The sequence below is a fragment of the Microcaecilia unicolor genome, chromosome 1 (genome assembly GCF_901765095.1).
Source record: "Microcaecilia unicolor chromosome 1, aMicUni1.1, whole genome shotgun sequence".
NCBI classification, from domain to species: Eukaryota; Metazoa; Chordata; class Amphibia; order Gymnophiona; family Siphonopidae; genus Microcaecilia; species Microcaecilia unicolor.
The window spans coordinates 69,227,203-69,239,280 of NC_044031.1; the positions used below are offsets into that span (position 1 = coordinate 69,227,203).

General features: G+C 39.1%; 1 protein-coding gene across 2 annotated transcripts in view; it reads right to left on the minus strand.

Moving 5' to 3' along the window:
* Nucleotides 1-12,078, minus strand: part of XYLB (xylulokinase) — a 200,881-nt gene that overhangs the window by 8,978 nt on the left and 179,825 nt on the right. For both annotated transcript variants that reach the window (XM_030198171.1, XM_030198180.1), the window contains 2 exons: nucleotides 8,489-8,576; nucleotides 2,393-2,487 (listed from right to left, as the gene is read on the minus strand). In XM_030198171.1, coding sequence (XP_030054031.1) covers nucleotides 2,393-2,487; nucleotides 8,489-8,576 — 183 coding nt within the window. The remainder of the gene's footprint in view (nucleotides 1-2,392; nucleotides 2,488-8,488; nucleotides 8,577-12,078) is intronic.

The following is a 12,078-nucleotide window of genomic DNA, read 5'->3' on the forward strand; positions in this document are numbered from 1 at the left end:
TGTATTTGATTAAGTCTCCCCACAGTCATTAAACTGCCATGGCAGTTAAAAGCTAATCTCTGCTGCAGACTCTTCTAACTTTCCAAGAGTAAAATGTTAACTGCTCAATAGCTAGACAGATTCCTTATTTAGGGGCCATTTTACAAAAGAATGTAGGCGCCTATGCGCATCCAATGTGCATCAAATAGCCCTACCACCCAGCTACCAGGTGCCCCGGCAGACCATTCCATTTTTGGCGCACACCCAAAACACGCGTGGCGCTTACCCGGTGGTAATCGGCAGTTGACGTGTGCTGGATGCTTACTGCCTTGTTAGTGCATGAGACCTTACCTCTAAGTCAATGGATGGCAGTAAGATCTCAGGCCAAAAATAGACGCACGCAGGTTTTCATTTTGCCACACATCCATTTTCCGGCACATGAAAAGAAATGCCTTTTTTCCAGGCACATTGTGGAAATGGACCAGCGCACATCCAAAACACGTGCCTACACCAGCACAGGCCACTTTTGGGCGTACCTTAGTAAAAGGGCCCCTTAGTTTTCTCAATGAGACGCTATCCTGGGGATTTTTTCACAGACATGGGCCACAGTTGCATTTTATTTTTCTGGCAAAAACAGCTCGTTACAATCATATGCAGGCCAATTTTGCTAAATTTTCATGGCAATAATATTCATGCAAAATCATGGGCTCCTTCATGGGTAATTTTCGCAAAAATGAACTTTTTTTGCAAAATGTTGCCGCTAATGAATTGCCAATGAGCTGGCCTGTCTGATTTTTAATCTCATTAATGATTTACCACAAAATTTGGAAACAGCTTTGAAAATGCAAAATTAGGCATATTACAAAACAGCAAATAGCACAGGCGAAATTTCAGAGATACAATAACCTACATAAATGCACTTGCTGAGCAGCTTGTGCCTTAGTACAGCAGCCTCCTTATGGGTTTGAAAACTGCTTTCAACACATTAAAAACAACAAAATGAACTGTCTTCAATCATGAAATATTATATTTGAAAAACATTTCAGGAAAAGTTAAATGTGGATTAAACTGGAGATAGAAAGAGGGGAGAAGGAAGAGAGGAGACAAATTGAGCTACTGGTCATTTTCTTTTGTGATACCTCAACAGTAATAATACTGTGCTAATTCTGGGGCCATTTTATGAAAGGGTTGCCGTGCGGCTACGGACTTGCCATGCAGCAACCCGGAACTTCCACTGTTCCGTCACATTCTTTTGCACCATTGTGATTTTATTTGTAACTGTTTTTATTTAATATATGTTTGTAGACCCTTGACAAAGGCCAAGTCAAAACTCTGCCAAGTTCGGCCCTTCTTCAATACTTTTTTGGTGAACTCTCATCTGTCCTTCATTCCCTGGATCACTTTTACTGTCCTGCTATCTGGATAGGACTGGAGTGGTCCATGGGCAGAGCGGGAGTGGTCTCCAGATTGATCCAGTTAGCATATAACTATCTGATAAAGTTAAGACTGCAAAAAGTGTGGCTTAGCTTTATGTAGCTTAGCTTTCCGGATAGTGCTGGCACTGACCACCCTATTCAGATATTCATCATTGGCCACTGTCCAGATACCATTGCTGAAATATCGAGATTTAATTCAGACACAGTATCTGAGCTTAAAATAACACTTCTCACCCCAGCTGAATATTGACCTGATTGAGATTCTTATTTAGGGGCCCTTTTACTAAGCCGCAGTAAAAAGTGGCCTGCGGTAGTATAGGCGCATGTATTGGGCGTGCGCTGGCCAGGTTTTACCGCATCTACCAAAAAATTGGGATGGGAAAAGGGCCTGCGGTAAAAATGAAATCAGCGTGCGTCCAAAACCGGCCTGAGCCCTTAACGCCACCCATTGATCTAGCGGTAAAGGCTCAGGTGCTACACATGCAGTGACCGGTCAGAATGCGCCAAATGCCGATTACCGCTGGTACCGGCGTGTGTAGGAGGAAATAAATAAATAAATAAATCATCCACACAATATGGGCACGTGCCAAATTTGAAATTACCATAAGGAGGGTATGATGGCCTGGCGGTAGTCTCATTTGGGTGTACGCTGCATGCACGTACAGCCTACCGCGGATTAGTAAAAGGACCCCTTAATCAATTCCATGAAATACTCATTTAAAAAAATACCTGAGTTACAACTGCAACATTACATTTGACGGGCTCTGCGGTATACTTACGATGGTTCTTTAATCTCTCAGTGTGCACTGATTGCACACAGATGCACAAGCCCTCATGTCTGCTTGCATACATACGGCACACATAAGCTGAGATGTTGTTGTATGTCTGTGACCATGATGCCTATTGTACAATAAGTTCACTTTCTTCAGATAGAGCAGGGCACACTGAAAAAATTAAAGTTGGTTCATCCGACTCACCTCATCTGCTGTGGGGTTTGGTGTTGCTGCTAACCAAGGTTCAGCACCTAAACTTACAACATCAGCAAATGGTACCCCTGTCTCTGCCTGAAGACCTGGAAATGAGAAGCATGGTTTTGTGATCAATGCACATGCACAGTGCACACATGTGAACAAACAGAATAATGGATATGCTTCGACTTGCTGGCAAATTAATACATTCTATTGAACATTCTTGGGCACACAATATTCAGAAGTGCACGATACATGAGATCTTAAACTGTATTCCAATGCAAAGGTCTGTGAGATAAGGCACTTCGAACTTCCGTCAATTATTAGAGGCTTTGGATACTAAAAACTTTTAACAAGAATTAATGCATTAAACAGAGCAAAAATGCCAGCAGATGCACAAAACCAGGATTAATGTCAGTGTGTTGGGGTTTTTTTTTTTCAAAAAATTTCTCAAACGGGGCTAATAATGCATTAAACTTTCATGTGAACATTTATTTAAATTTCTCATTAATGAGCTGTTGTAATGAAAAACCATGCAATGAGATGTTTTGCAAAATAAGCATGAGAAAAAGCCTCTGTGGAGTATTTTTTTTTACAAAAAAAATATATATATCCAAAAAAACAATACAAAAATATGAAAAAAAAACCCTTTAAAAACAAGCAAACAAAAACTACATCTCCACAGGTGTAGGATAGTGGGTTTTTGGGGGGGTTTTTTTGGTTACACTAAAACTCAATTTCTCATGACAGCAACAGGCTAAAAGGTCCTATTATTGCTGGATCAGTTCCTTATTTGTCAACTTGATCTCTAGTGGTGGTAATGCAAGACGACCATCAGGGCAGGGGTGAGTAAGGATTATTGCTGCTCTCAATGTTCCCCAGACCCTAGTGTGAGTCAGTGCTCTAGGGAAGGAAAGAGATAGGTGGGCGCGATTGGTTCATTATGGGGGTCCTTTTACTAAATGGCAGTAAGTACTACCACATACTTCCCGTGCAAAAATGCACTACCATGGGGCATGCACAGGTGCCCTGCGATAGTTCAGGGAACAGCACACGCTTCTGCGGCACTAAAAAATACTTGTTTGGGGGGAGAGTAGGTGTGCCCAGCATTAATCGGTTAGCACAGCTACATTGTCGCAAGCTGATTGATTAGTGCATGGTTAGCGCATGAGCCCTTTCCACCTACTAAATGGATATTGGTAAGGGCTCACATGCTAATGGCCACACAGTAATTTGGAAATTAATACATTTGCATGCAGTGTCCCTCGTACTCTATATAGTGTGACTTAAGTTGCTCGTGCAAATCCAGTTGTATTCTGGATTTGCATGCACAAACTTAGTTAACAAGCCAGTCGGCTCCTATAATTGCCACTTAACAATCAATTATTGACACTAATTGGCATTAATTAGAATTTAGGTGCAGAACTGTCTAAGTGTAGTCTATAGAGTGATGCACTTAAATTCTAAGTTGCATAGTTGAAAAGGGGCGAGGCCAAGGGCGTGGAATGAGTGGGTTGTCAGGATTTCTAAATTATGCATGTGGTTATAGAATATACCCAGTTCGTACGTAATTTAGGCATTGGCATTTACACCAAGTTTTACTGCAGTGCCCCCTAGGGTGCCTGGTTGGTGTCCTGGCATGTCAGGGGGACCAGTGCACTACTCCTCCCACGACCAAAGGGCTTGGATTTGGTCGTTTCTGAGACGGGCATCCTTGGTTTCCATTATCGCCGAAAATCGGGGACGACCATCTCTAAGGTCAACCTAAATGTGGAGATTTGAGTGGCCCTGACTGTATTATCGAAACGAAAGATTGAAGCCCATCTTGTTTTTCGATAATACGGGTTTCCCCGCCCCTTCGTGGGGACGTCCTGTGAGGACACCCTCAGGAAAACTTGGGCGCCCCATTTGATTATGCCCCTCCACATGTGTTTATAAAATAGATGTTCATTCTGCTTCCTCACCTAGGTGACCCTGTAATAGAATTACCCTCAACAGGCATAAATTAAGTGCTTAAATGAAAATTTTTAGGTGCGCTGTTATGAAATGACCTCCACCCTATAAGGGTGATTTTACAACAAGTTGGAAGTCCAAGCAGGTACCTATTTTGAGGCTTTTATAAAGACTTATAGGCATCTATAATACCTCATAAATAGCCTAAAACTTGCCCCATTGCATTGAAAATGCACCTATGTATTTACACCTGCTTAGTAGCAGGTATATGTACATAGGTGAAGCAGGTATGTTGGTGTATATTTTCTAACAGCATGCACACTTTGTGACGTTCCCTGAGCTGTGCCCAAACTATGGGGTTCCTTTTCTACGGTTCGCTGAAAAATGGCTTGCGGTAGTGTAGATGCGGGGTTTGGCCAAGTGCTGATCCATTTATCAGTGCCCCTGTAAAAAAAGGCCTTTTTAAAATTTCTGCCAAAAATTGCTGTGCATCCATTTTGGGTCTGCGACCTTACCACCAGCCATTCACCTAGCAGTAAAGACTCACGTGGTAACCAGGCGGTAATGACCTATGCGCGTCAGATGAAATGACCGCAAGAGCCACGTAGTAGCCGGGTGATAACTCTATTTTTGCGCAGGTGGAGAGCGCATAGATGCTTACGCATGCAGGTCACGTAAAAGTGCATGCCTTTTTCTCACCACACATATGTGGGTAGTTTTATGAGGCCTTTAACGTGTGTAAAACAGGGTTTATGGGTGAAAAATCCTTTGTTTATTACATCATTTTCTATAATACCCTTTGAAGAAATACATCAGAGTGCTTTTCAATTCATAAAAATAAATGAGAAACTCAGAACTGCATATAGCAGTGAATTTTGATACAGAAATAGTAATTGTATTTGCCTATGGCATTCCAGTGTCCTATGAGTAATATGTGTCAGCCATTAAGAGGGTTCATACTGATGAGTCCATTTGGCTGTACTACTAGTTAACAGTTGGCCCATCTAACTGTTGTGCAATAAATCTAGTTGCTGCTCCATTGACTCCATTTTCTGCACAGTTATACAGTTCATTTATACTTTGGTCTTTCCCTTTTAAGCGTGTATGCCTTTTTAAAGATGTTTTTGTCTCTGGCAATACCTTTTTGGAATTCTTTTCCTTCTGTTATTAGGATTGACATGAACTATTATGCATGTCATAGAAAATTAAAAACCTTTGTTTGATAGATTGTGATTTTTAAGTATATTTTAGGCTCTTAATTGTACTTTTGATGTATGGTTACTGTTTTAATATTATTCTGTAAACTGCATTGGACCCTTATCTTAGGGATTCAGCAGTTAAAAAGAATCTAGTTGATATTGGTATTGATATTAATAATAGGTACATTGAGTGCACTGTCAAGTCAAATTCTATATTTGTATAATTATACCTAACTTTATGTGTTTCATTGATATTTTTTATTTGGTGACATATCTTTCAGTCAACTCCCAACGAGTACAATGATATGCAATTTGTTATTACTCACTTTTTCTTATTATCTTATTTACCTTTATTGTTTGATATTTCTTCTGTCATGTTTACCTGATATTTTTACCACTGGAGTGACATCTGTCAATACTTGACCCTGGAAGCTGCTTAACAGTGAGATTTGAAATTGTATTTACTTTTTCTTTTTATCTTTTTGTCTGGTTTTCTCATGTTTATAGATATTTATAGTGTATTGACTTGTTTTTGCATGAGTTTATTATCTGTAAATGATGTGAGTGCAGGAGTGGCCTAGTGGTTAGGGTGGTGGACTTTGGTCCTGGGGAACTGAGTTCAATTCCCACTTCAGGCACAGGCAGCTCCTTCTGACTCTGGGCAAGTCACTTAACCCTCCATTGTCCCAGGTACAAATAAGTACCTGTATATAATATGTAAGCCGCATTGAGCCTGCCATGAGTGGGAAAGCGTGGGGTGCAAATAAAATATATATATATATATATAATATATATATGTTTTTATTTAAATTATATATTTTTAAATATTTTATACATATTTTATTTCATATGACTTGCTTTAAAGTATATTTGTTTATTTGAATGTTTTAGACCCCTGAGCTAGGCATTTTGCCGAAACATGTTCTGTGTTGAAATCATTGTTTTTTCTTCCTCTTCCTATGGTCAATTCTAGTTACCTTGGTGGTATTTGTTTATGTTGGGGTTTCCCTCTCGCTTGATGACACTCACTCCGAATGAAGGACAGGATGCAGTTTCACAGGGATGGGGCTAGAAAAAAATGCAGAGTGGTGGGAACATTCCAATCATATACGTTGTAATGGGGAATGGTAAGAAGATTCTCGTCATGAGAATAGGAGGGGAGATATGGAATCAAAGCATTAAATGTCTCAGCTAACCTATATAGAATGCTCTGAGGGTAAAGACAAGGATTTTAAATTTCACTTTATAGGAAACTGGACACCAGAGTTTCCCAGGGAGCAGTGGAGAGACATGATTACATTTTTTGAGCATGAAACAACACTTTGAGGGGCATTTTTGTTATGACGTCTAAGTCCGACTTTGGACATTTTGCAAAAAGTGTCCAAAATCTAAATAGGAAAAAAGGTCATTTTCAAAAAAAGAAAAACGTCTAGCTTTTATTTTTGAAAATAGAAGGTTTTGTGGACGTTTTGTTTTTTGGTCCATTTTCGAAAAAAAAAAACGTCCAAGTGCAAAACGCACAAAATCAAGTCATTGGGATGTAGGAGGAGCCAGCATTTTTAGTAGACTGGTCCACCTGACATCCCAGGAAAGCAATAGGGCACCCTAGGGGGCACTGCAGTGGACTTCATAAAATGCTCCCAGGTAAACATCTCACCATTGCTCTCTTACCTTGTCTGCTGAGCCCCACAAAAAACCCCAAAACCCACTACCCGCAACTTTACACCACTACCATATAGCCTTTATGAGTGAAGGGGGCACCTAGATGTTGGTACTGTGGGTTTCTGGTGAATTTTGGAGGGCTTACAGTTTCATCCACGAGTGTAACAAGTAGGGGGAGGTAGGAGCCTGGGTCCACCTGTCTGCAGTGTACTGCACCCACCATTAGACTACTCCAGGGACCTGCATGCTGTCCTAATGGACCTGAGTATAACATCTGAGGGTGGCACAGAGGCTGGCAAGTAATGTTTTTTATCACATTTTTTGGGGGGGGGGGGGAGAAGGGGGTTAGTGACCACTGGGGAAATAAGGGGAGGTGATTCCTGATTCCCTCCAGTGATCATCTGGTTATTTAGGGCACCTTTTTGTACCTTATTCGTTATAAAAACAGGTCTAGCTCAAAATGTCTAAGTTTTAGTCCTGGACGATTTTGTTTTGTTCCATTATGGCTGAAAAACATCTAACTCTTGCAAATCAGGATTTTTATAAGCTAGATTAATATGATAGCCACCTTTTTCTTCTTTCTTCTAAGAGTACATCTTTCCTCCTGAAGTCTCCCTGTCTATGGCGTACAGTGCATTTTCATAGGTCTCTATTGAATTGCCAATGTCCTTTTGAAGTCTCGCCAAAGACTTTTTTTATAGATGTATTATTACATTCTGTTTTATATTAGTGATAACCTCCTTTTATGCCAAAAAAGCAAGTCATACTTTCTAAAGTCCTCTTGAGGTTTTCAAAAAATCTTAAATTCCTAGAGGTCTTTATAACACTTTTTTTTACATATATTATTCTTACTATGATACGTTTAATTCATTTTTCTCACTACAGTTTCTGACTTTCTACTCTATTCATATTTGTCCTCCACAATTTGAATCAATAAGCATTTTGTTAAGATATGCAATTTATGCATTTAGAAATTTTTTTTGCATTTTTATTACTCTGTATCCTAATTGATGGTTTATGTGTTTATACCCTGATTAAAAATCATATATGCATCCTTTCATTTCCCTCTTTAATAACACTATAATAATGTCACACTCCACCACATCTTTTTTTAAAGATCTTTTTCATTAAGATTCAAATGCATAAACATCTTATAAATATAAGTATCTTTAAATGTACTATTTTGACTCTGCTGTTATTAAATAGTAGATTATTAGCAGACAGGAGTAATAGAGATTGCACAGTATCATATTCCTTTTACCGTTAAGCGTGCTTTCGTTCATATCCTTACCGTGAATTGCTCTGTAAGCACAGCCTAAACAAGCTGAGTTAGCTGTGTCAATCGTATATACTGAAGCACTGAACACATCTGACAGGACCTGGAAAAGGTATGACCACTAGTTAAATGAGACAGTGCAACAAAAGAACAATAATTCGTCTCACATGAGTAGAATTGCCTTTAATGAATGAACATGAGGCAAACCAACAACGTTAGAAACAAACATGGATCACTATTCTTTTCAACTTCCTATCAGCTCCATTGCTTCTAGCTCACTCTGGTCCAAGGTTCCAAGCCTCTATCATTTCTAAAAGAAAATGAGGTGGTTCGTGTCCTTTATGATAATCACTGGCCTTTTACTAACATGCTGTAAAATCTGGGCCTAGTGCGTTCTAATTCAGCACCTTCCTGCATGCTAAACCCAGATTTATGCAGCATTTTTGAAGGCATTTTCCCCCACACTGTGCACTAATAATGACATTAGAGCATGGCACCTGCAAAAAGTTGTCGGTTTGAGTCAATCATTTGCAATAAATATCATTGTGTTATTAAAATATACGTCTCCCCTATTGTTTGGATAGAGCCTATTTTCCCCACCCCTCCTTTGTTTTCACCTGCAAAAAGTTAACACAGGAGCACTTTTTGCCTCCCATTTAGAAGACGCTCACCACCAGATGTTATATGTTATGTTATACAGGGCTTCTTATCCACAAATACCAAAATTCAGTTCATTGCGGATCACAAATCAAGTGCTACCAAGACATAACCTTGGGAAGTACAAATTTATTCAAACAAAGACAGTAAAACTATAAAAACAAATCTAAATCCTACTTATTAACCAAGATACTTCTGAAACAGAAAAGGTTTACGAACTTTATGAAATAATTGATAAATCTTGACCAAAGGCATCTCCAGAGGTAGAATCCCACAATAAGACACATTGATAATGGAGAGAAAAATCAAACATCTTTTTAAATCTGACAGAGTGAACTGTGGGAAAAATTGAACATCATTTGATCACGGGTTTTCCTATTATTGGTAGAAGTGCTATTGAAAAGTTGTACCAAATCACATAGGTAAAATGGTGCATCACCATAAATAATCTCAAACAGCTTAAACTGAGCCCTGGCCTCAAACTGGAGCCAGTGCAACTTTACGAGAAGTGTAGTGGCTGGTACAAATCTACCATGCTGCAGTATTCTGAATAAGCTGCAAGCGTTTGATAAATGTCTTTGTATAGCCAATATAAACGATGTTACAGTAATCCAATCTAGACAGGATTAGGGCTTGGACCAATAATTTAAATTTATCGGGCTAACCTGGTGGAAACTTGGCAGCACGCGGCACTGCCCGATTACAGTCGTGTAAACACTGGCGCTACAAAAATAAAAAACTTTTCTAGCGCCAGTAATGGTGTGCACTGCACAATCCTAAACTTTTATGAATGGTGGAATCATTTATGTGCCACACGAAATTGTGAAGAAGCTACAGCTATCAAACATCGCCAACTCTACAACTTTAAAAAAAAGTGTGGCTATCTTTTAATTTATTTTGTCAAACAATTTGATTTAAATACTTTTTATAATGTTACCAAATCTACAGTGCTCCAGTTAGAAAACTGTCATATATCCTAATCCAGCAATACCGGTACTAAACTCTCGGCTTTTGCCTTTCTTAAAATTGGCATTTTCAGCAGTTCTGTATATATGTTTTTGCTTATATTGGGTTTTTTGTAGTTAACTGGTCATTTCTACATGACTTTCTTCTATTACCATAAATACATAAGTATTGCCATACTGGAACAGACCAAAGGTCAATCAAGCCCAGCATCCTGTTTCCAACAGTGGCCAATCCAGGTCACAAACACCTGGCAAGATCCCAAAAAGTACAAAACATTTTATGCTGCTTATCCCAGAAATAAGCAGTGGAGTTTCCCCAAGTCCATTTTAATAATGGTCTATGGACATTTCCTTTAGGAAGCTGTCCAAACCTTTTTTAAACTCCGCTACGCTAACTGCCTTTACCACATTCTCTGACAATGAATTCCAGAGTTTAATTACACATTGAGAGAAGAAAAACTTTCTGTGATTCGTTTTAAATTTACTACTTTGTAGCTTCATTGAATGCCCCCTAGTCCTAGTATTTTTGGAAAGAGTAAACAGATGCTTCACGTCTACCCTTTCCACTCCACTCATTATTTTATAGACCTCTATCGTATCTCCCCTCAGCCGTCTTTTCTCCAAGCTGAAGAGTCCTAGCCACTTTAGCCTTTCCTCATAGGGAAGTCGTCCCATCCCCTTTATCATTTTTGTCGCCCTTCTCTGCACCTTTTCTAATTCTGCTATATCTTTTTTGAGATGCGATGACCAGAATTGAACACAATATTCGAGGTGCGGTCGCACCATGGAGCGATTCAAAGGCATTATAACATCCTCATTTGTCACAATTACGTAAAAAAAACAGAAAAACTTAATAATTAATATTTGGGGGGAAAAAAGAAGAAATGTTGGGAACTACCTCCAGGCTGCTGTGGTAGCTCGGCGGTACTTCCGTTTTAGTGAGGGTAAGCCTGCGCTGGGCTTACCACCGCTTAGTAAAAGACCCCTTGCATTAAGGCACAGTAACTGTAAAAGGATCCCGTAATAAAACATCAGAGTATGTAACAATTTAAATCAATATAACAAGCCACAAAACAGCCTCTCAGTTTTGACTGCTGTGGTTAAAATGAACACACAGCTTACATGATTAAGTACTGTTTGTGTGAGGACAACTTTTTACATATTCATGCCTTATCTCAATGTCTGTTTATTGTCCAATATCTGCATTGCCATTTCAGACATTATAAGAAGCTCTGCATAATCCTCAATCTCTCACTTAATAAATCTGTATGAATTGTAAAACAACGATATAAAGTACTTTTCTTTCATAGATGCTGATTACATTAGGGACTTTCACTTGGCTTGATTTTTGGAATATAAAATCCTGCTTGTACAATGCAATCTAAGACACTTTCTCCCCCCTTATATTCAAGAATCCCAGACTGGAACTTGCCATCTTCGGTCATAATCATGGAAGTCCAAGATGGCAAATAACTGATGTGTTCTATTTACCCTGCTGTCCGAGAGACAAAGACAAGGACAAAACTTGTCTTAATCTGGCTTTCCCTATCAACACAGTTAGATAGATTTATGGATATCGATCAGTCGATAATTTAAATGCTCATGTCCTCAATTTATCTAAAAAAGATACATTCATATATCACAGCTTGAGATTCACAGAAGCTGCCAGATGCAGACAGCATTACTCCCTGTTAATCACCACCATTGAAGGAACTATCACATCATACCCCAGGCCGCAACAAAAAACATTTGCAATTTTATTCAGCTTTATGTTCTCATCCAACAATAAACAAATTATTATTATGTTTTAGAAGTAGTTTGCTCTACTTGGTGGTAATTTTATATACAGGGTGCCTAGGTTCAGTGGGCTGGACAGTACCTATTTTAAACAAATTTATAAAGGAAACTAGATGCCTATTAATCTCTATAAAATCTCTACTATAATAAAAAAGCACTTGCAACGTTGTGAAGCTGACTCCGTGG